Source organism: Tupaia chinensis, unplaced genomic scaffold, assembly GCF_000334495.1.
Source record: "Tupaia chinensis unplaced genomic scaffold, TupChi_1.0 Scaffold000112_1, whole genome shotgun sequence".
In the NCBI taxonomy this organism is placed as follows: Eukaryota; Metazoa; Chordata; class Mammalia; order Scandentia; family Tupaiidae; genus Tupaia; species Tupaia belangeri.
The window spans coordinates 1,101,954-1,127,266 of record NW_006159576.1 but is presented as its reverse complement, the minus strand read 5'-3'; the positions used below and the strand labels follow the sequence as shown (position 1 = coordinate 1,127,266).

At 47.3% G+C, this 25,313-nt stretch overlaps 1 protein-coding gene across 1 annotated transcript in view; it reads right to left on the bottom strand.

The window, feature by feature from the left end:
* Positions 1-12,747: 12,747 nt before the first annotated feature.
* Positions 12,748-25,313, bottom strand: part of NIBAN1 (niban apoptosis regulator 1) — a 104,807-nt gene continuing 92,241 nt past the window's right edge. The window contains exons 12-15 of the mRNA XM_027770088.1: positions 25,126-25,236; positions 22,883-22,990; positions 17,463-17,574; positions 12,748-14,845 (exon numbers count right to left, since the gene is read on the bottom strand). Coding sequence (XP_027625889.1) covers positions 13,692-14,845; positions 17,463-17,574; positions 22,883-22,990; positions 25,126-25,236 — 1,485 coding nt within the window. The 3' untranslated portion in view covers positions 12,748-13,691. The remainder of the gene's footprint in view (positions 14,846-17,462; positions 17,575-22,882; positions 22,991-25,125; positions 25,237-25,313) is intronic.

Genomic DNA, 25,313 nt, shown 5'->3' with positions numbered 1-25,313 from the left:
CAAATTTAAAAAAATAATAATAATAAATAAAATTCAATAATTTTTAGAATTATTAAAAATAATATTGATGCTAACTCCCGAGATTCTAAGACAGAAAATAAAATTGCAGAATACAACATAAGAATCCCAGTGAAAAGCCATGCTCTTTCCCCGTTACTCCCAACTTTCCTTATAGCATCTCATCTTGCATACAGGAGAAAAATAGGGATGAAGTAGATGAATTAGAAGCTAGGTGAATGAGCCGTTGGTTACATGGGCAACTCAGAAAAACCTTCCATGTGGGATAAAGGCCTTGGAAGAGACCTAGAAGATGCAGCTTGTATTATATTTTCACTTACAAAAAGCCCCTGGAATTTCGAAGAACAGATATCCTCGCATGTGGAAAAGAAGAAATCCAAGCCACCCTGAAGTCCAAAGTGAGTATCTGCAAATGCACTTCCTCTGGTGACCTGTGACTTTGATGTTCGTTTAATTTCTGCAGCTTTGAGATTTCCTTTTTGTATCCAATTTGTGCATTGAAATGTAATTTGGCTCTTTCCTGGTTTCTGCACCATTTTTTATTCACTGTCCTTCCCCTTTGAACAACTCTTAGTACCAAACCCGCTAATGTCCCCCGGCTTCAGACCTGACAGTGTCAGCATTTGGACAGGTGTGATGGCGTCAGACCTGGCCATAGCTTCCAGTTTCCATCCACCCCTTTCCTAGTTGCCTTGGACATCCCATTATTGATAACTCAGCTGGATGTAAATCTGATTTATGGATGGCATAAAGCCAGGAGAAGATCCAACTAACATGTTGACTGACAGAATTGGACCAAAGAAGCACTCCATAAGCTGGAACAAAGACCTATGTAAACTGTAGCTAAATGGAGTCCCGAATTTAAACTCCAACTGAACAAGCACGAAATGGGAAACCATGAATTACTTCTCCATCTTGGGATTGACATCCAGTTAAAGCAGATGACATTTCATGGGAGTCCCTGGAGTAGAGCAGAGAGAAGAGTTGCCAAAACAAAACAAGACCTTGATGTGGCAAGATGCTACTTTGCTAGAGTGGATTAGTCAAAGTAGAGATGACCCACTTTATTTCGCCAGTCGGACAACACATAGGCAAAGGCCAACTTGAGTGTGTCCCTGTCACCTCCCACTGCAGTCATACCAAGGTGATGATGGCTTTTTCATGAACTAATGGACATACATCATGCCCCATTGTACCCGCCCTCTCTGCCACATCTGACACATCACCCCACGGACCACTCCCTCCTTCAAGCTGTATTTGTTTTCTCAATATACTTTCACTTTTTCTTACTCTTTCTAGCTATGACTTTTTCTCCTTCTGCTCCATAAATAATGTGAGTATACCCTAAGTTTCCTACTCACTTTTTAAAAAACAGAAGTATTTATTTCATTTTATTTATCATTATTATGATTTTAAATTTACTACAGGGCATGTGCACTCACCAGAGAGAGAGAGAAAGTGAGAAAGCGAGCTACAAGGTCCGAGATTCAAACCATGGTCGGCTGTGTGGGAGTCCAGTGCCCTAACCACCACAGCACCTGCTGACCCTCCTAGTCACTTTTAAAATTTTTTTTTGAGAGGTTTTTGCTATAGAGTGCATGTGCTCGCCAGAAAGACAGAGAGAGACAGAGAGACAGCAGTAAGCGAGAAATCACCCCCCAGGGGAATGGCCATGCCCAATCCCTTCTCCTCCATTCTCCTCTCGGGACCTTGGGCACACATGCACACGCACCCAGCGTGAGTTTAAGCCACTGGGGACTCGAACCATGGTTGGTTACATGGGAGTCCAGCGACATAGCCATTATGCCATCTGCTTGTCCCCTACTCACTTTTTAATAGATTGTCCCAGGGAGATACTCTGCCCATTCCTACAGCTTCAGCTACCAGATACATGCCATAGATTCCCAAACCCTAATTTTTGACCTTGACCTTTTTTGAGCTCTTGCTCTATGTATCCATTTCATTTCTGGTCAAAATATTTGATCAATCCATGTCCAGAAGACAACAAAGAGTTCTCCAAAGAGAATAATAAGTGTCAAAAGGAGATCATTGTTAGGTTCCTAAATATGTAGTAGATATTTTTCAAAGTTTGGAAGTGCTTATAGATAATATTTAACCATTGAAGCACTTGTTTTGCTGAATTAAATTGTGGGAAGAAGTGATTTTTGTAAGGAATGGCTTCATTTGGTCTATAAGCTGGGGACAGAGGAAAGGAGGGAATGTTGGTGAGCCCCACCTCCAGAAATAGGGACTGGGCTGAGATAGCCCATGGCTTAGTGGGCAAGGAGGATAGATCCCACATGGCCGACCATGTGGTCTGAGTCCCAGACATGGCAGTTTGAGAAACAGGTGCATGCCCATAAGCCCAAAAGGAGGGAGAAATGGAGGAGAAGGGATTGCAGCATGACTGTTACCTCTAAGAGTTACTCGTGCTCTCTCGCGCGCTCTCTTGTAAACACACTTGACCCCTAGCAAAATTTTTAAAAAAATGAAAAAGAAGAAGTAGTGGGATGACAACTAACAAGTCTCCCTTTGGCCTCCTCAGGAGTCAAAACTGGTAGAGTTTGAAATTAAATATAAGAACTTTGCTTTTTTTTGGAGATTTTTTTGCTATTGGGCGCATGTGACAGAGAGAGACAGAAAGCAAGAAATCATCCCCCCACTGGGGGCGATGGCCACGCTGCAGTCCTTTCTCCATTCTCCTCTCGGGATCTTGGGCATGCATGCACACACGCCCGGCGTGAGTTTAAGCCACCGGGTCTGAGACTCAAACTGCGGTCGACTATGTGGGAGTCCAGCGACATAGCCATTATGCTAACTGTTGGTCCCAAACTTTGCATTTTTTTGTAACTTTCAGAATTTTTATTTTTCTATCTCATTTGTCTTTTCATACTGCTTGGAAGTCAAAGGATTACTATTTTAAAAAGAAAAGAATTGTTCCTTGCTTTCCTTGGAAAAGAGCAAGGAAGGGAAGAAGGGAAAGAAAGTGCCTTACTCTGGACTGAGTTTGGGGAGAGAAACTCCTCAGGAGAAAAGATAATAGACTGTGACAGTAAGGCTATTGAGAAAGGGGAAGGGCATTCTTTTTTTCCAAATTTTTCCATAGGGCATGTGTGCTTGCTCAAGGGAGACAGAGAAAGGAAAGTGAGACATTACCCCCCAAAGAACATGGCCAATCACAGTCCCTTCTCCTCCATTCTCCTCCTGGGATTTTGGGGCACTCAGGCATGGCACCCAGTATGAGTTTCAAGCTGCCAGGTCCAGGACTCGAACTGAAGTCAGCCACATGGGCATCCAGCACCTTATTCATCATGCCACCCGCTGGCCCCAGAGAAGGTATTTTGAGAATCTCCTTAAAAAAAAAAAAAAAAAAAAAGGAAAAAACAAGAAATTAGCTTGTAGAAAGACTCAGCATAGGAACTCAAAGCCATGCCATATAAAACAGAGAAGGATCTGGGGATATTTAATCTTAAGGGATCTCATCATGTGGAGATGTTTGAAAGCTGCCATAAGGAAAAGAGTTCTGATGGACAGAATTGGACCCGTGGGATGGAAACTATGTTTGAGGGCAGTGGTGGAGGAAGGGGGGAGAATGCTCTTTGTTAGGGTTGTCTGCAATGGGATAATCTCCTTAGAGACTTCCCTGTCCTTGGCAATGATCACTTAGAAAGGTTTTAAAGGAGAGATGTACACACAATGGATGCATTTGCACTGTGAAAAATTTAGGATGTCTTTCAACAGTAAGAATTTATGATTCTATGAATATACCGAGTGTCTAGACATGCAGGAACAATTCTCTCTCCAAAAGCATACCATCTGGTTATGAGTCAAAACACATGGGGAATTATTAAAAACATACATCGCTAAATACCAAGATCAATGTTATCAGCAATAGTAGACAAAGAATGTCATTGGAGGCTTGAAATGCTGTTGGGAGCAGAACGTGAGTCTTGAGATGGGCCTAGGGTATTGGCAGGTAAAGAACTCTGTGAAACATACAAGATGTGAAATACACCTGTTACAAGCCTCAAACCATTTGATTCCGTCTTTGTGAGAATTTTAAAAGAACTCCACAGGGTATCTAGTAATGTCTCTGTCTGGACTGATATGCATGGTATTTGTGCTGGAAACAGCATTGTACACTGTAAAGATATATATGATTAAATGTAAATTAAAATTAAAAATTAAAAAAAAACAAAAGAACACAGGTTGGGCCAGCAGATAGCATGGAGGTTAAGGTGCTGGATCCCCACATGGCTGACTCTGCCAGTCAGGTCTCAGGCCTGGAGGCTTACAAGGCATGCTGGGCATGTGTGCATGTGTGCCCAGAATCCCAAGAGGGGAATAGAGGAGAAGGAATTGTGACATGCCATCTCCCTGGGGAGTGATTTCTCACTTTCCCTCTCTTTCTGTCTCTCCAGCGAGTGTATGCACCCTATAATGCAAAAAGAAAAAAGAAAAGAAAAGAAAAGAAAGAAAAGAAAAGAAAAGAAAAGAAAAGAAAAGAAGAAAAAGACCATCACAGATCACCTGACACAAGAAGATTCTAATGAAAAAACTAGAAGGGTAAAGTTCTGATATGAGTGTTTTTTTTTTTTTTTTTGAGAGATTTTCACTGTAGGGCGCGTGCGCTTGCCAGACAGACAGAGAGAGACATAGAGACAGTAAGCGAGAAATCACCCCCCAGGGGGGATGGTCACGCCGCAATCCCTTCTCCTCCATTCTCCTCTCGGGATCTTGGGCACGCACACACATACGCCCGGCGTGAGTTTTAAGCCACCGGGTCCGGGACACGAACCGCGGTCGACTACGTGGGAGTCCAGCGACATAGCCATTATGCTAACTGCTGGTTCCCTGATATGAGTGTTTTTTAAAACGTTATAGAGCCAGGCCAGCCAGTAGTGTGGTGGTTCAAGTGGGTGGATTCCACATGGCCAACTGTACATTTTGAGTCTTGGACCTGGTGGCTTGAAAAACACACCAGGCGTGTGTGCCCAAAATTCAGAAAGGAGGGAGAAACGGAGAGGAAGGGGTAACTATGTGTGGGGTAGTGTGACTATCTCTCATGGAAGGTGCTTTCTCTCTCTCTCTCTTTCTCTCTCTCTCTCTCTCCAGCAAGCACTCACACCCTCTGGCATATTTAAAAAAAAATTATATATGGGAGGGGTCATATTTTAACAGGTAAAATGAGGGATGAGGTTTAGGCACTGGATCCCATATGGTCAATGGTGTGATTCGAGTCCCAAACCTTGTGGCCTAGAAATCTCACCAGGTATGTGTGCATGGGTGTCCAGGATCCCAAAGGAGACTGAAAAAGGAACTGTGGTGTGATCATCCCCCTGGGGCTTAATTTCTCACTTTCCTTCTCTGTCTCTCTCTAGTGAGGGCATGTGCCCCATGAAAAATAAATAAAAGAAAGAGAAAACGATGAGAAATCTTATTAAGTCAGTTACCTTAAGGGTTAAAAGAATAAATAATATTAACCAGGCAGGATAAAATTTGTTGAGATACTTATTTTATTGTTTAGTGGCAAGAAATCAAATTTCTAGGTAGTTTTTCTGTTTTTTTCATTTTACTTTGGAGAAGGGTAAAATCTTCCCTTCAAAAGTTAATGTATGGTTTTTGTTTGTTTTTAAATCGTTATTTATTTAATTTTATTTATAATGATCATCATTTTTTTTTTAATTTGACCAGAGAGAGAGGTGGGGGTTGGGGTGAGAAAGCAAGCTGCCAAGTTCAGGACTTGAACTGTGGCCAGCCATGTGGGAGTCCAGCACCTTAGCCACCATAGCACCTGCTGGCCCATTTGTTTTTAAGTTCATTTATTTATCCCATGAGTGACTGAGACAGAGAAAGAGAAAGGTAAAGACAGAGAGACAGCATCTCAACAGGGTCCTGATGCGTCTCTGCCAGCCTCAGGCTCAGGAGCACACCTATGTCCTGAGTCTCGGGGGATCTCTGGCAATGAACCTACAACCTTCCCACATGAGCTTGCCTCATAGAGACTCATGTTTTGTTACTGAGCCACCATCCAGCCCCTTAAAGTGGGTGCAACTTTATAGTTATCCTCTAAAGACTGTAGCTTTTCCCAGACTACAGTGATTATAGAAAATTGCACCCGTTAGCATGGTTTTTTGTAGAGAATTGTGCTTGTCCACCTGAAGTTATGAACTATTGGATCTTCAGAAAAGTCATGCATATTTTTCTATGCAAAAATGTGTCACAACTTTTTCGACAACCCAGTATGCTTGTTATGGGTCAAATTTTCTCGCTCACCTTGAGATTGTTAACATCATACCCATCACCACAGAGCTTATTTTAATTAACCTGTGCAGTATATAAACAATGGGAATTCTATTGCTAAGTTGGGGGGAATATCTCTTATAACTTAAGTTTAAAATAATTTTTTAATTAAAAAAAATTTTTAGGGTTCTGCTATAGGGCCCAGGTGCTTGCCAGAGAGAGAGAGAGAGAGACAGTGAAAAATCACCCCCACCTCCCTCCAGGGAGGATGGCCACACCACAATCCCTTCTCCTTTATTCTCCACTCAGGATTTTAGGCATGTATGCATATGTGTGAGTTTCAGGCCACTGGGTCTGGGACTCAAACCACAGTCGGCCATGTAGGAGCCCAATGCCTTAACCACCATGTCACCTGCTGGCCCCTCAAAGAATATTTTTAAATGGAAGATTTTTTTTTTTTTAAAAGACTAAGTCAAAAATCATGACTCTTTGACAGATCGAAGGCGAGAAGTGGGGGTGTCATGTTTTGTTCACCCAGTGGTGAGTCTGACCGAAGCAGCGAACAGAAGGGTGTGAGGATGGCTGGTGAGCGCTTATAGTTAATGCAGTATGAAGGCAAGGGCGTGGGCTTGAGAGCCAAATAGGAGTTGTCTGAGTCCTGGTGAGGTAGATAGACTGCATGAATGACCCAACTTAATGGCTTCCCTGGACTCACGCCCAGTGCAAAATCTTGAGAGACTGCGTGGAGCAGAGCCCACTGTCTCAGCTGTGGTCAGGCTCGACCGGCACAAACCAGTCATCTCCCAACAGGTGGACAACGCCAGCCAAGATCAGAACTGTCTGACGCTTGACCTGTAGTCTCCCGAACAAGAATAAATTCTTACTATTTTAAGGTACTGCATTTTAGAGTAGGTGTGTTTTGTGGTGATTACTAAACGATACACGTGTTTGAACCAGTTACTAGTTATTAACCTTCAGGAAGTTGCTTAACTTCTCTGAGCCTCTTCTTATTCATCTCTGCTTAAATGTCCATTATATATCATCTCTTTTAATCCTCGCAATATGACGTGAGTGTTATTCTCATTTTACAAACAATCTCACAAAGGTTAAGTAGTTGGGCTGGCAGCTGGCATGGTAGTTGAGGTGCTGGACTCCCACATGGCTGACCATGGTTTGAGTCCCTGACCCGGCAGCTTGCTTTCTCACTTCCTCCCACCCAACTCTATCTCCCTGGTAAGATTAAATAATAACGATGATGATGATGAATAAAATAAAATAAAATAATTATTAAAAAAAGCAATAAAGGTTAAGTAGCTAGCCAAACTAATTTAGTAAAGAATTTAAAAATGCAATGTGAAAAGTGTTCCCACTTTTTTTATATTAATTATAAAGTCTTATTTATATTAAGATTTTTCTCCTTTAGGGCTGGCTCTATAGTGCAATGGTTAAGGGGGCCAGATTCCACATGGTAGGCTGTGATCCAAATTCCAGGCCTGGTGATTTAAAAAACATGCATGTGTGTCCCAAATCTTGACGTGATGGTGAACTGGAGGTGAGATTGTGCCATGACCCTACCCAAGTGGGGGTGCTTTCTCCCTCTCCCTCTTTCTGTCTCTGTCTGAGAACACACATGCCCTCTGGCCATTAAAAAACTAAAATAAATAAGAGAAGCAAAACGCATGGGTTATACAAAATTACTTTTAAAAATATTTATTTATGTATTTTTATTTGTTATTTTTTATTTGATGAGAGAAGGAGAAAGAGAGAAAGAGAAAGTGAGAGAGCAAGCCACCAGGTCTGAGACTCAAACTGTGGTCAGCCATGTGGGAGTCCAGCATCTTAATCACCACACCACCTGCCAGCCCTCCAAAACAACTTTAAACAAACAAACAAATAGATGATCTCCTTTAAGTTGAATAAAGGTACCAGCTACTCAGATCCTTGTGATGTGCGAAGGGATCCATCGGCTATAGCTGCACTTCTCTCCTGCATCTAGGGTGGGTGAGTCATTCATCCATTCATTCGCTCTGTGATGAGCACTGGCTATGCACAGGCAAGGACTTATGCTCACTAGGGACACATACTGAAGGCAGGGGTCCCTGTCCCAAGGTACGAGGAAGATCCACACCGCAGCAGGGGGCAGAGGAGGACCAGAGTGGGAAACTAAATGAGGATGAGTTCACAAAAGCGTCATGGAGCAAGAGGGAAGGGTGGAGATTTTGTTCTTGATTTGTCCTCTTACTGGAAAAGTGGGACTTGGCCGGATGGAAAGGAAGAGCCAGACGTTTTTGACAAAGGGAAGAATCTGAGAAAGCTTAGAAACGCTCGACCAGGGCAGCTCCAAGCATAGCTGGACAGAGAATAGCTTTAAATGTATCCTTCCAAGGCCTTTATCACTTCTGCCCAATCACCCAATAAACTCGTAATCTAAGAAAAAACTAGTTTCAACCCACTCCCTCACTCCCAATTCCGATCCGATTACGGGCTGTAAATAGAAGGTCCAGAGGGGCCACTCTGAGAATGACCCTTGCATCCTGGAGGTTCAGGTGGTGAGTTGGTTAACCGACTGCAGTTTGAATCCCAGACCTGGTGGCTTGAAAGTCACGCTGGGCACTTGCGTATGCGTGCCCAAAATCCCAAGAGGAAAATGGAGAAAGAAATGCAGTGTGGCCATTCCCCCAAGGGGGTGATTTCTCACTTTCCCTTTCACTGTCTCTGTCTCTCTCCAGGGAGCACACACTGTAAGGCAAAAACCTGAAAGAAAAAGTTTGTGCCCCTCTTAGTGTCCCCATCACCGCTGGGTTTGGTTTCGCCCATTTTCCTCCTCTCCTGCCTGAAGGCGTTGGTGTAGAGAGCGTTAACACCGAGATCACCGGCAAGGTGTTTGCTGGTGAGGAAGCGCGTATCCATCCGCGCTCTCCCTGGCCATGTCTTCCCGGAGCACTCGAGTTTGCTGTTATCAAGGGTTTGTGTTCCCAGCACCCACTGGAGTCCCTGCATCCCAAATGCACACGGGCGTTAGTTTTTGGATGAATGACTTCATGGATAAATGAACAACTGTGGACGTCCCTGAGTAAATCCTGTTTTACGTACAAGTACAGAATGAATGAATGTTTTGCTCCCTGTTACCCACTGAAAATAAATTTAAGTTTGAACAGCAGCTGGATTAAGAGTAATTGCCCATTGCTGTATAAAGGACGTACCCCAACTCCTGGAGAAGTAAGTGTATGTATTATCAAAGCATAATTACACCCGACGGGAAGCGGCGCCCCTGCAGATTCCTTCCTGACAACAAGAAAGTGAAAGTTCTGGGACCAGCAGATGGTGTAATGGTTACATTGCTGGACTCTCACGTGGTTGACCACGGTTGGAGTCCTGGACCCAGTGGCTTAAAATTCACGCAGGGCACATGTGCGTGCGTGCCCAAAATCCCAAGAGGAGACTGCAGGAGAGGGATTTCAGTGTGACCATCCCCCCTGGGGGGTGATTTCTTGCTTTCTGTCTCTCTCTCTGGAGAGCACACACGTACCCTATAGCAAAAATTTCTCTTTAAAAAAAAAAAAACCTGTAAGTTCCATAATACCAGTGATTCATCTTTTTGTTTCTGAGGGTTGCTCCTTGCAGCTCAAGTATGGCACTTGCTTAAAAGATGAAACCAGGCCTATTGCAAATAAATGACATCTGGACAGCTCTTCAAGGGTGAAAGTTTTATTGGAATATAGGCACTCGGCAGAGTAAGTACTTGGTTACAAAGTGGTTTTGGTTTATTTGCTTTATATAGTGACCAGAAAAATCAACCCACAGTGCAGATTTTGCAGATTTTTTTTTCTCTCAAAGCTGCAGATGTCACGAAGCAGACCTCTACACTGCCTGTTCTTGGAGGCCAGCACATGTAGCCCACTGTCTCAGCAAGCAAAACCATGTTCTTGTACAAATCAGAGCTGTCCTTCCCCTCCCCATATTAAAGTCGCTACACGGCACATATCGCTTAGTATTTTTTACAGCAAATTAACATCATTTTCTGGAAGAATTATAAAACCCTTTGAAACTGCTGGCTGTTTGGTGGATTACAAAACCAGACTTGAGAATCTTTATCATAAAATTGTGTACGTTCAGACCTATAGACCTGCAGTTCTTCACATAGTCTCTTTAGTAAGCTTTCAGACGGGGACTAGCAGATGGTGTCATGGTTACATTGCTGGATTCCCACACAGTCAACCACAGTTCAAGTCCTGGACCCAGTGGCTTGAAACTCACCGGGCGCATGTGCGTGCATGTCCAAGATCCCGAGAGGAGAATGGAGAAGGGATTGCAGGTGTGGCTATCGCCCCTGGGGGAAGTTTTCTCACTGTCTCTGTCTCTCTCTCTCATGCCCTAAGACATGCCCTGTCTCTCTCTCGCACATGCCCTAAGAAAAAAAACCTCAAAAAAAAGCTTTCAGATGAATTGGAATCTTATTATAGCCTCAAACTTTTTCGAGAGTTTTCTCTGCCTAATGCAGGGCTCTACTGCCTCTGCTCTGAGCCACAAAGGAAAAACTGACAAGCCAATTATTTCAAGGAAAATATTCTTTCTTTGGGAAAGGTCAATAGCAACATGACTAGCTTAAAGTCACGAGCTTTTTTGCCAAAACCACGCCTTGAGGTTTTATGCATTCCTAATGGCTCTGCCCCAGGAGAGATCCCAGAGCAGAGAACAGCATGGATTTTGGTAGGAAATGAGGAGCTTTACTACCGCCAGTGAGATGGCAGGGACCTTACCCTCACCTGGAAACCAATGAATCAGCACACCCAAGTCTGCAGAAACAGCAAGGTGACTCCATCCCACACGTTAAAATTAAAGCCAGGGCCAGCAGGTGGCGTGGCGGATCATTAAGGCAGCTGAATCCCACGTGGCCGACTGTGTGGTTTGAGCCCTGAGCCCAGTGGCTTGAAAACAAGCCGGGCGCATGTGCACGTGTGCTCAAAACCCCGAGAGGAGAATGGAGAAGGTTTTGGTGTGGCTGTCCCTCTGGAGGATGATTTCTCACTTTCCCTCTCCCTTTTTCTCTCGTCTCTCTCCAGGGAGCACATATGCCCTATAGTAAAACTGGAAGAAAAAAAAAAGAGAGAGAATACCAAGTACCTTACGTGCACTTCAGTTTCCTGTCCCATATCCAAACGGAACAATCGTTCGGGGCGGGAGGGGGCATGTCTTTTGTGAAATATGTACAAAAAGCCTCAGACTGTGTTCTGAAGTCCGTCCTACCACTCAGAGCCTGGCCCTGTCTGAGCAAAGGAATGGCGCTGAGGGTTGGCCTTCCCCAGCAGTGCCCAGTGCTCAGCCTCCCAGGGTGGAAGAAGCCCTGAGGCAGCCGAGGGAGGATGCTGGGAAGCTGCTGCACCGGTCAGCCCAGCCTGGGACTCCTCGCCTGGCGGGTCTCCTGGGGGCAGGGCAGTCTTTGTGGGGCTGGGCACCGGCCCTTGGGCTCCTTGTCCTACTGAGCAGCACATCTGGCCATCTGCCTCTCGGACTCTGGACTTTATTTAAGGGAGGACTCAACTAGGAAGGAAAGGCCAAGGACAAATGTCTCCCTGCCTGGCAGCACGCCCAGAGAGCCCTGGCACGGCGGTGTGCTGGGCACCAGGTTCCCGGGGCAGCGGCCGCGGGCAAGTGCCTATGCTGGCACTCAGGGCGTTCGAGGGGACAGGAAGCCATTATTGAGGGCTGTGGGTTTCTAGCAGGAAGCACAAAGGATGACTAAACCCTAGTTCCTGTCTCTGAAGAGAGCAGCCTCTGGGAGACACAGGAAGTAGAAGTCATTTCCACACACCCTGCCACGGGTCTGGGTGAGCGAGTGCTGGAAGGATGGAGGGAAAAGCCGCCCTGACCTTCCTCACCTGCAGAGGGGCCCCTCACAGACATGAGGCTCATGTCTAGGGCAAGTCGGGCCCATTTGGTATGGCAGGACATGCCACTGGGTATTACTCATTCTCAGAGACCTAGGGATGCAAGAGAGTCTTCACAGGAGGAGTGGGGACGGAGACATTTTACTCCCTGATTTCAACACGTGAACTGTGAGACAAACTCTCTAAAGAACTGATGGGAATGGGACTAGCAGAGGGTGTAATGGTCACATTGCTGGACTCCTACATAGTTGTGGTTCGAGTCCCAGAGCTGGTGGCTTAAAACTCACGCTAGGTGCGGGTGCATATGTGTCCAAAATCCCAAGAGGAGAATGAAGGAGAGGGACTACTGGAGCATGGCCACCCCCAACCCCCACCCCAGGGGTGACTGACCACTTTCTGATGCCCTATGGTAAAAATCTCTCTAAAAAAATAATAAATAAAAATAAAAAAAGAACGGATGATAATGATCAACACAAGCTCTTGGGACAATATGTTGGGGTCTAATGTTAAAGTTTCGGAGAGGAGGGCTCGGCCGTGCTGGCGAGGGTGCCAGGGGCTGCCCCATGAGGCTGGAGCCACGTCGGATGCCCAGGTTTGGTTCTGGAATGACCTAAACAGTCCTAAGTAAAAAAAGTAGTATGTTTTTAAGTTCTAGATGAAATCCCCTTGGGTCTTTAAACTTACATGAGATGAAGTACACTTTCTTTCTTGCTAAGGCAGACACGTGCATAGCATGCAGTAACAGTTCAAATACTGCTTGTTTCATTGGGAGGCTTCGAGCTGTCGTTTTCCCAGGACCCTCCGCACAGTCTAAGGCTAACCTGGATGGCTTTCAGGCTTCCACATGCCAACGACACTTTCTTACTTCATCTGAACTTTCTTAATAGGTGATTAACTAGTAAGTATCAGTAAGATTCATTAACAGGGAGCTGGTGGTGGAATTGTACCAGGCCCAGAACGTCCCACAGCCCCCAACCTTGCTCTCGTTTCTGCTCGGGCTCCCTCGGGACCCGTCAGGACAGGTTTCCTGGGGCTTCGCCCAGCAAGGGCGACAGAGATCAAGCCCTCCTTTCTTACAGCCTGCCTGTGGGCGAGTGCCGACTCCTCCGGAGAGGACAAAATTGGTCAAGTAGATGGTGAGGCTGGATTTAAAGTACACGCTTGCATCTTTACAGAACAATTAAAAAGCCTTAAAGTGCGCCAGAAGATGAGCCCGCGAAGCGCGCAGGGGTGCCGAAAGCTTTGCTCCCGCTGTGCTGTCACCTTCGCTGCCATCCACTCCCTCCCCGGGACACCCGCCGCTGCCCCTCACCCAACACCCCGCTGCCTTCGCAATTCCTGCTAAAATGCTGAAGCGGTGATTTGTGGTAGAACAGTACAATTCCACCAAAGTATGCCCCTGTGCTCACACCCTGTATGCATTTCCTCTGGTTTTATGATTCGCATTAGGCAAAAACTTAATTTTGGGGGGTGTAATAATTCATATGCAACTCCAAAGTGTACCCATAACTATAACCCTGTGACTTTTGCCCAGTGTCCCTTTCATTCCTCTAAGGGCTGCCCAGGGGAACTCTCCTGACCACTGTCACACACGTGTACAGGGCTGTCATCTGCATGCGAGCCAAGGACATCGGTGCTGGGAGCATCCTCCACCACCCACTGACACTGATAAACCCGGGCCTCCTTGGTCTCCTCCATGTCCACGTCAGCCATGGCCTGGGCCCCACTGTTCCCTTCTCTCATGGCTTCTTGTTCCTCTGAAACCTGGCTCTCGCTGGGACAGACAGGGCCGGAACCTAACATACAATCTTCTGGAGGCCCGGCCTCTCCCTCGCCAGCACCCTCGGAGGCGTCCGAGTTGGAAGCCTTCCCTGTGGGCTCTGCCTCAGGGGGCTCCCCAGCCTCTGCTGGCTCCTCCAGGGCCCCCTCAGGGAGCGCTCCCCAGGCTGGCTGAGAAGCAGGGCTGCTGGCCTCTGGTAAGCCCCCCAACTCCACCCCAGGGGCCTCGGGCTCTGCTGGGGGAGGACTGGCCTTCCTCTCACTGACTTTGCTTCCTTCGCAGTTGTCTGGACAGGGGACGGCTGGCCACTTGGCCTCTGTGTGGGTCTGGATTTTTTCTTCTTCTTTTTCACTTTCTGGGGAAACAAAGGTCTCCTCATTTGCATCCTTATCACCCCCTGGAGCAGACTCCACTGGGACTTCAACTGTCACCGTCAACAGCTTTCTGAGCTCATCCAAGGAGCCTAAGGAGGAGGCAGATTCTGGCTTTTCATGGGTGGGTTCCTCCTCCTTAGGGGTCCCTCCAAACTGTGGCTCCGATGAGCAGTTGCCCAGGGGTCCTGCTGTGTCCTCTGCAGCCACAGGATCCACAACAGGGTCCTCCGCATCGGAAGCAATCACCTGGCCAGCTCCACCTAGGGGAGGGCTGGGCGCGGGGACAGAGAGGCTGTCTCCTTTGGGCCAGGAGCCAGGGACTCTGAGCTGCTGCTTTTCTTCCAAGTCCTGGAAAACTTCACTGCCAGGGGTCTCGCCATCCGGCACTGAAGGCAGAGCAGCAGAGGCCCTCCTGGCAGGGCTGGCCTGATTTGACCCTGTGGGGGTCTTCAGATCTGTTAGGCTGGACACGCTTTCACTGGGCAAGGCCATGTTGTCTTCGAATAAGTTGTGTTTCTTCAGGATAGCAGCTTCTTTTATCACTGAAATGGCAGCAAACAAAACACGACGTTAACACTGTCTCGCCAATGTGGATTTTGATTTCTGATTTGTCCGGAAGCCAAATTGCCTTTCTGCTGCAAGACCCAGCTTACGTTCATCCCCTTCCAGGTGATCTTCCCTGATAACCAAAGACTGCAAACGCTTTCAAACGTGCAACCTTGGGGCTAACAGATGGCATAGTGGTTAAGGTGCTGGACTCCCACATGGACAACTGGTTCAGGTCCCAGACCTGGCGACCTGAGACTCATGCGAAGAGCATGTACGTGCATGCCCAAAATTTCGACAGGAAAGTGGAAGAGAAGGGATTGTGACATGACTATCCCCCCGGGGAACGATTTCTCATTTTCTATCTTTCTATCTTTCTCTGTTCTCCAGTAAACACAAATGCAATAGAGCAAAAATCTCTCTCTCAAAAAACAAAACAAAACAAAACAACAAAAACTTGGTACATCTACAGTGTCCACTTGTTCATTTATTCAAACAGCAATCATCTGCTGGCTATCCCGTTTGGGTTGTACGGGACGGGCACTGGGAATGCAGAGATGAGGTCTACAGTGGTATCTTCTGCCTCACACAGGGGCCCCATCACATCCCAGCAGCTGCTTTCGGGCAGCTCTGGCCTGGCCACTAGGCGGGGGTGGCCCGACCTTCTCTGGCTTTGGTCTCAGTACAGCCGTGAGCACCTAACAGGTACCCAGCCCTGAGCATGCAGATGAAAGACCCTGATGGGCCTCATGTGCCCCACATGAAGATCTGTCAGCCTCGCTCGGCCTCAAAGGCCTTGAGAGGAGCAAGAACAGCCACAGCAGCGGAGATGCGGACGATGGGCCTCTGCCTGCAGCTGTGCAGGGTTACGATGCCCTACACTAGCACACCCAAGGGGTGCCGGTCATGCAGAGATGGCATGTCTTGTGCATTCGGCAAGAGCTTTCAGCCGCTAGCAGCAGTGCCCTTCCCCAACAAAATCAGTATATTATGACCACTGTTTGAAAGACAGCATTGAAGTGTCTGGGAAAAGGAATCTCTTTCATTGATTTACTTATTTTAATTTGCTACAGGGTGCATGTACTCAACAGAGAGAGAGACAGTGAGAAACCACCTTCCCCAAGGGAGATGGCCACACCACAATCCCTCCTCCCCCATTCTCCTCTTGGGATTTGGGGCATGCATGCACATGTGCCTGGCACATTTCTTTAGGCCACCAGGTTGGGGATTCAAACCACGCGGTCAGCCATGTGAGATCCAGTGGCCTTAACCACTATGCCACCAGCTGGCACCCTGTAAGAAATCTCTTTCGAACTTATCCAGAGGTTCTCATAGGGGGCAGGCAAAGGCCTGGCTGAGCCCTGTCTGGTGCAGACAAGGTCGGTTGTGAAATCGAGCTCGCTGGATCCCCTGAGGTGAGCTGCTGTGGTCGGGCCTTGTGCATGGTCAGTTTTCTCTGTGGAACAGCTTCTGTGCTACCCCAGATCTTCCCTGTAGAGACCAGGCATGTTTCAGGTCCACAGAGTGATGGTGGCCCTCTCTGGAGTATTTTTACCAGTTTTCTCCTCCTCATTCTGATCCCAGGCAAGGCCTGAGCCCGTGGGGTACTGGGTGCTAGAGCCTTGTACAGGCTGGCAGGGCCCTGTGTCCTGGTTCAGGTCCTTTTCTGCCCAGCTGAGTGGAGACGAGGAAGATGCTGAGAACGCACTCAGGAAGCCCTGCTGCCAGAATCACCCCCTCGTGGCTCTGGGAGGATTGCAGCTTGAGCCTGAAAAGAGTCCCTTAGCCTTTGTTTCATGGACTAGTCTAGGGAAAATCACTCTTCACCAGGGATGCTAAATTTACTCTAAGCCTCAGTCTGACCTTCTGTAAAATGAAGCTTAAATTCTCAGGCCAGTAGGTGGCATAGGGGTTAAGGTGCTGGACTCCCATGTGGCCAACCGTGATTTGAGTCCAGGACTCGGCAGCTTGAAACTCACATCGGGTGCATGTATGTGTGTGTGCCCAAAATTCCGTGAGGAGAAGGACCTGCAGCATGGCCATGCCGATTTCTCCCTTTCTGTCTCTCTGGCGAGCACAGCATCCTATAGCAAAAACTTCTACAAAAACCCCTCAGAGTTTATATTTGTCTTGAAAGAGAACATTGTGGGCCAGCCCAGTAGCATAATGATTATGTGGACTTGATCTCACACGACTGATGGTAAGGTTCAAGTCCCAGACCTGGCAGCGTGAGAAATACCCCGTGTGTGTGCGCGCTCAAAATCCTAAGAAAACAGAGAAATGGAAGAGAAGGGATTGCAGTGTGACCATTCCCCACGATGGAGGGAGGGGGGCCCTCACTTTCTCTCTACCTGTCTCCCCAGGGAGCGCACACACCCTCTGGCAAATCAAAAAAGAAAAGAAAATGGTACACAAAGGATCACATGGTGCAGGCAGGCCACGGACGCCTGGCAAGGCTAGTGCCCTCCTTCCTCCCCTCTGCTCGCACGTGTCCCGCCTGCCACTGCCAACCTCTTCTCCTGTCGTGCCTTCCCAGCCCTCCTGAGGCCCGTGTCCAGGGTGCTTCCCACTATGAACCCCCCCCCGCCAAAAGCCACAGGTAACCGGCCTTACCTTTCAGAGTTTCATCTAGGAGGATCTGATGTAAAAGCTCTTCATACACATTTTCAACCTGGATCACGCTGGTATGGTCGGCGAAGATGAACTGCTCGTATTTCTGAAGCTCCTGGAGGACAAGACCAGAAGACAAAGAAGAAACGGCATGGAGCCATTCCCAGCGAGGGACTCACACTCAGCCCGTCCTTGGGGGTGTGGGAGAGGGCAAGGTTGGCCCCCAGAAGATGTTTAGAGCACGACCCAGCCCACCCATGTTTCAGTGGGTCCCCCCTGTCCGCTTGCGGGACTAAGCACCATGCCCGCCCCCCACACTTCTGTTAATGTAGACGACAGGGCATGGCTGGCAGCCGCGGGCAGCTCTCTTCCCTTCCCTGGGCACACATTCCGTGCCCCTGGCCGGGTGAGACCCTAGAAGGCCTCGTCAGCAGGACTAGCGCCTCTTTTTTTTCATCATAACTTCAGGGTCTCCTTCTTTCTTTCCTTTTTTTTTTTTTAAGAAAAAGGCAAGAGGGCTTTACCAAGGTAGGTATTACATACAGCGAAAGGCACAGATTTTAAAAGTGATTTAAAATATAAATATACACAAATCACCATAACCCAGGTCAAGGCGGAGAGCCTCAGTACCACCCCCAGAGCCTTCTCCGGTCGACACTCCTCCAGGAGATAAGCATTGTTCTGATATCTATCATGACTTACTTGTTTTTTGCTTGTTCTTGAACTTTTTATAAACCAAAGTATATTTTCTTTTGTATGTGTTTTGGGATTCATCCCTGTGGCTACGTGTATCAGTAGCTCGTTTCTTTTCATTGATAAACAGCGTTCATTATAAAGACAAATTAAAATGGTTGAACTGGCCCTATAGCCTAAGGGTTAAGGGAGCTGGATCCCACAAAGCCAACCACATGGTTTGAATCCTGGCCCCAGCAGCTTGAAAAATTTGCCAGGCCTGGATGCCTGTATAACCCAAATCCCAACAGGACAGAGGGGTGAAGGAGCAGGGACTGTGATGCCACGGCCCATCAGAAGGTGTTTCTCCCTCTCCTTCTCTCTCTGTCACCCTGCTTCTCTCTGGCACGTGCACACACCCTCTGGCCAAAAATAAAAAAATCAACTAATTAAACATTTTTATTCACATTCTTGTTGATCGACATGGAGATGTTTCCACTTTGTCTCTTACGAATATAACTGCTGCGAATATTCTTCTACTACTGCGTGTGTGCGTGTTTATTTAACAACTTACTTATCTTGGGTATATTCCTAGAGTGAGATTGCGAGGCCACAGTGTGGATGTATGTTTAACTCTATTAGAACAGGACCCCTTTCAGCCTGGGAGAATTTCTAGTCAAAGACTCTTCAGGAACTTTCTCCCCTGCCGCTCCCGACTGGCCTGACACTCACTGATTTCTTCGGAGACAGCTGAGGGAGGGCCGATGCAAAGTGCCGTAACCCTCCCTGCTTTCTGGGGTTTTCCAAATGGCTTGCCTATTGCCAGCATGAGGACAGGGCAAGGATCACAGGCGCCAGATGACATGGCGGTGATGAACTCTGTAATCCGTGCACTTGGTTGTCTGGGGCAGGCCTCCCTTTGGGGGAGAACCAGGGACATAGCGGTGGGATTTGATGCCTTTTGCCTGCAGGGACAGGATCTATAGCAGGTGGTCAGAAGCCACCCTATTCAGACAACTTGCAGTGCTAAGATTTGGGGTGCTGTACCCAGGATTCAACTGGATTGCCAGCAGACAGTCATGAGGTCTCTTTATACCCGCCCGAGAGCCAAAGGACTGAAGAGACTTACGCCTCAGTGACCCAGAGAGAGTCTATACGACAGACTGAGGCACAGAGATGGAAAGGACCTGCTCAGAGATGGCCGTGCCCAGAATAAGCGATGGGACCCTGGGCAAGCCATGTCACCATGCTGCACCTCTGTCTCTTTGTCTGCCAGATGAGGGGCCCTGACTCATGCACAGACACCCTTTCTTCACCCCTTCATGGTCCCCCATCCTTATTCCTCTTCCCCTTGGTGAAAGCACGACTCTGAGAACTTCTCTCTGGGCCCATCAGCAGAATTTGGCATCTTCGGGAACTCTTCCCTGTAAGGCTGCTGTGAGCTCCCCCCACAGCACAGCCCCCTGCCCCTGCGCCATGAACTCCAGGGTGGCAGGGGTGGTGGTCTGGCACATGGCAAATATATTTGATGCATTTATTCTTTGCCAAAGGGTGCATGCCTTGCCAGAGAGAGAGAGAGGAAGCACCTGCCCACCACACCATGGAGAATGGCCATGCCACAATCCCTTCTCCTCTAGTTCTCCTTGTCTGGAGATTTTGGCATGTTGGGGCACACATGCACACACATACACCAGGTATGTTTCCCAGGCCACAGCCTCCAGGACTTGAACCACTCAGTCAGCTATGTGGGATCCTGCTCCCTTAACCACCGCACCACAGGTTGGCCTGGCTGTACTGAGTAAACAGTAGACATTTAAAACTTCAACCAGCTAATAATTTTGTGGAACAAAATCATTTCTGGGGCCATGTACACTGCTATGGTGTGCTCAGTTTTACAGTCAGGCCTTCCACACGGAACGGACCAAACTAGCAGATATTTCCTTCTCTGGGCTAGTTAGCTATATGGGAATCCCTGAGAGTGGGTCTTGAAGAGTCAGAATCTTTTTTTTTTTTTTTTTCCAACTGTTCCCACAGTTCTAATACATAGCAAGATTGAGTGCATAGATCTAAGAAGTTGCTATTTAAAGAACCAAGGAAAACACAATTTAGTAAAATAAAGATGACTTCTACAGAGCAGACAATAAATGATCTGTTCCGTAAATTCGGATTTTTAAGAAGCTCTTTACATTGATATCCTTCATTACTGATAACTCTGCTCACAGGCTCTCCATTAAAAAATCACAAGGGGCCAGCAGGTGATATAGTGGTTAAGGCGTTGGATTCCCACACAGCCAATGCAGTTCGAGTCCCAGACCTGGCAACTTGAAAATCACATCCGACCTGGTACGTGTGTGCTCAAAATCCCGGAAGAGAAGAGATTGTGGTATGGCCACCACCCCGAGGGATGATTTCTTATTTTCCATCTCACTGTTTCTGTCTCTCTCTGGGCACTCTATGGCAAAAACCTTAAATATAAACAAACAAACAAATGAACAAACGAACCTTTCCAAAACCTCTTAAAAAAATCAGAAGAGAGATGTACCTCAGATAGTGGTGCAGTTGTAAAACAATGCTCTGTGAGGCAATCCGACATGGGAAGGTTCCGTGTTCAAATCTGGAGACTTCCCTGAGTACCCCAGGCATGTGCTTGCCCATGATCCGGGCAGGGCTGGCTAACAGCTGGGGGCACTAAGAGCCTGTTGTGTGTCCTGTGTCTCTCTCTTTCTCTCTATCTCTCTGTCTTTCTCACTCACAGGAGAAACAAATAAAGTTAGGGAAAAAATCACTAAGAGCCTCTTACAGCTCGGGTATAACCCCCTCTGCTGATGCTTGGGAAGAGGGGAGCAGACGAGAAGGGGAACTCTTCTTAGCTTTCTTCTCACTGGGAGGAGGTGACTCTGAGACCCACGCTGCCTCTGTGATTGAAAAATAAAAGTACCCTCAGGAGAACATCTGAGCACAGACACGTCCAGAGGTGAACCCAGTCACTGTCGGGCCGCTGAACGGTTCTGTCACATAAGACTGAAGGATGCTCGTATAGACCGAGTCTACTCGTTTGCCTTAATCAAATCCTTTTCTACTGAAGAAATACACCCCAGAAACAAGTGCCAAGTATGATGTATGCTAGGCTGATGACTATATGAAGATAAATAGCATTTACAGAATATAAAAATGACCACAGAAATGTCCGCAGTAAAATAACTCATGCGGATGAATTTAATGTTCCAGTGCCTAGAGACTCTCCAGGCTGCCAAAAAGCCCTTTTTAAATTCCAGAGAGCTCTTTATCATTGGTCCCAAGAGGGAGCAGGCCTTGCCATGTCCAGTCTCGTAGATCATCTCTGAAATGTGAATGGTTAGTAATAATAATAGGAGTAGCTGAGACTACTGACGAGTGCCCACCATGTGATAGGGGAGGGTGGGCTGGGTCCAAATGCTGGTGCTTCCAGCTCTGTGAGTCTGGGCCTGTTATTTAACCACTCAGGTTCCCTCCACTGCACAATGAGAACATAAACAGGGCCTCCTCGCAGGTCACTCTCAATCGAGAGGATTATTGAGAGAATCCATATAGAAAGTCAAACACGGTGCCTTGCTCTTGAGAACAGCATCCCCAGTGTTAATTCTGTCATTCCAGTCTTCTTAGTCTTAAGAACAATACTACAAGGACCAGCAAGTGTCTAGTGGCTAAGGTGCTGGACTCCCACATGGCCGACTCAGGTTTGAATCCTGGACACGAAGGCTTGAAACTCACACCGGGTGCATGTGCATACGTGCCCCAAATCCCCAGAGAATGGAAGAGAGGAGATTGCAGTGTGGCCATCTCTCTCAGGGGGTGATTTCTCACTTTCTCTCTCTCTTTGCCTCTCCAGAGAGTGCACACACCTTATAGTGAAATCTCTTAAAAAAACAAAACAAAACAAAAAAACAACAAATTATTACCTACATTTCATAGAAGTTGACATCTAGACCAAGAGAGGAAAATAATTGCCCCAGAGCTGATTATAGAGGGGCAAAGACTTGAACTCTGGTCTCAGACCAGCCTCCAGAGTCTGTTCAGCCCTATGCCACCCATAGACTAAGCCCCACCTTCAGGGTCAGGGCAGCCACTACGCACCTGGTGTGTGAAGCAGCTTTAAGTGATTTCATTAAACTGTTGTTACAGGATTTAACAGAATGAATATCTTTCTGGTATCTTATTATCTAGGATATTTTCTGGATGCAGTGGTCACATTTCAGAGGACACGCTGGGCCAACGAGTCATACTATAATGAGGCGTTCCATGTCAACCCTTAGCTGGGCTCAAATTCAGGCCTTTACCCTGTGAGATCTTTGCCTAGCTCAGGAATCAGCAAAGCTCTCTTGCATCTTCATTTTGCAAATAAAATTCATGGGGACATAGATGTGTCTGTTTGTGGAAAAATGGAATTAAAAGTAAGGATTTATTTTGGTACAACAATTGTTTTGGACTTAAGAGAGAGAAGGAGACAGCACCCACACAGGGGGTCTCACTGCCATAATCCACCCCCATTTCCAGTCAGCCCTGGATCCTGGGTGCTTGTGTGTCCACCACATTCAGGGAGGACTCTGAATTTGAACCAGGAACCTTCCCATGTGGGACTGCCTCACAGAGTGCTACATTTCACCGCTGTGCTACCATCCAGCCCTTGGTGCAAAAAAAGAAAAAAAAACGTTGAAACTTGTATGTAGTTTTTTCATACTATGCAGTCTCTTTGGAGTAACCCATCTCCTTACTGGTTTGCACGTGGACGCCAGGGCCTTCTGCACGGTGGGAAGTGTGATTTGAACCAGTGCTTCTTGGAATATCTTCTTCCGAATGGTGCTGCTGTCGTAATCATATTGCTGTCAACACAGAAACATATGCTAAGAGCAACAGGACAAAAAATCTCGGCCACCCCCTTCCTCTCTCTTTCCCCTCCTAATTTCTGAAGGCCCCTGTATGTCCAAGGTCTCAGGGATCTTTTGATGTAACCTCCTCATACTCCAAGCATAGGTTAGGACTGAAAGTGGCCCACCCATCTCACCCTCTCCTCCTACAGATATGGAGATTGTGGCAAGACCAGAACAGAGCGGCGATCTGTCCTGCACTATGACGAAGTCGGGGGTGGGGCTGGGGGTGCCTGCACTCCATCAGCTCTGTCCAGGGCAGCACCCTGGGAGCCGCGATCGCTGATGGTTTCCAATCTACATCCTGAAAGCAGGACCGGCGCATTGTGGTGATTCCACAAGGGCAGAGAGGGCCGGGTCCAGCGCTTTGCAAACACCGTGACACAGTTCAAAGAAGTTTAGTGTCTAGAACAAGAAAGAGGATGATTCCCTGTTTTGCACTGACCCCCCAAACCTGGAGACCCAGGTTTGATTTTAGGCGTCGCTTGGAGGGGATCACAGACAAACTGGGACGGAAGCAGAATGGCTGAAGGAAGGGTGGCCGAAGAAGTGAAGGCAATTAACTGGAGATAGTAACCCGTGGCAAAATTACAACTCTGTTCAAACAACCAAAGGCTACCATGTGTTGTAGAAAAATATGAACCAAGAGGGCAGAACTTGAACGACTAGTGCGAGAGCACTGGTCTACTGGTCTACCACAAGAAGGCACATTCCCGCAGTCGAAAATATCCAGAGATAAAACAGGAACGGGTAGTCCTGGGAGAGAAAGAGTGACCCAACACTGGAGGTGTCCAAGTACTGGCTGACCCCCTGGCAGGAACATCATTACTCCTGGATGTGAATGGAACTAGAGACCCATTGAGTCCCTCTCCAACCCGAGGGCCTCATGTCTGAATGCCTTTCTGCTTCCTTTGTTCCTCTCCTCTATCTGTTGAAATATTTGACACCGATCCATCTTTTCTGTCAACTCAATCACAAGTTCATGATCATTTCCGTTATCCTGATCGGTACTGCTTTCAATCTCGATGACTTGTTGCTAGAGTTTCTTCTAGCCTATGAGGCATCCAGATGGGGTCTGGAGTTCGAGGACCGCCCCAGGCTCTGTGGGATTTTGAGTGTCTATTCCACAGTGTCGTCTGAGGAAGCAGGAGGGAGCGCGGGGTGAGCAGACAAGGCAGAAACATGGTTCGCCTCTAAGCTCACCATTGGTGAGCCTGTTGAGCTTAGGAAGACACTTGAGCTCTTTAATTAATTAGAATTAATTAATTCTAATGGTTAATTAGAATGAAATATTCTAATTATCTCGCATTCTGTGAGGATCAAATTAAACGTTTCCAGGCCAGCAGGTGGCATGGAAGTTAAGGTGCTGGATCCTATATGGCTGACTCTCCGGTATGAGTCTCAGACATGGCAACTTGAAAAACATGCCGGACACAAGTGCATGCATGCCCCAAATCCCTAGAGGAGAACAGAGAAGGGATTGTGGTGTGACCATCCCCCCCCCGAGGGAGTTGTTTCTCACTTTCCCTCTCTGTCTCTCTTCAGCAAGCGCATGGGCCCTACAGAGGAAAAAGTTTTAAAATATGCCATCTATGTGCTTATTACAATCATCTTGATATATGCTCACGAATGATGCACATCTGAAAGTTTCATATGAAAATGTATCGTCTCCTTGGCATATTTCCTTTGCCTTAAGGTTTTGATTTTTCTTTTAAAGAAATTTTGCTACACTGTGAACTCTGTGAAGAGATATGCCTCACTTATTTTTATATCCCATGCAACGCCTATCGTGATGCTCAGAGTGGACAGCCAAAGAATGTTTGCAAGTGCAATTGCCTGGAAATTGGAAATAAGCTGGGATGCGTCACTCCTCGCTGTGGGAGGACCTGCCGAGGACCCGCGGTCCCTAAGGAAGCCACTAGATGGCAGAAGAGGAATGAAAGTCATCCTTAGGAAACTGCTGCTGAAGGAGAGAGGAAGGGGGACATTTCGTTCAGAAAGAGAACATGGTCATTTCCCCAGTAACAAAAGAAACAGGAGTTACATTCTTGTTTTCTGCTTCCCACAAATGAATGAGAGAAGGGCTTTACCTTTAACACTCGAAGCTTAACCTTCTCAATGGCCACTGCGGTTTTGGAGGCTTCTCCTTGGAGATGTGGAGAAAGCAGCTGCTCAAAAGTGAATACTGCATTCTCCATCAGCTGGAAACCAGAAGCACACAGAAACAGAGCAGTCAGAGGCTGGGACTGCAACTCCTGGTCTGCAGAAGGGGCAACAG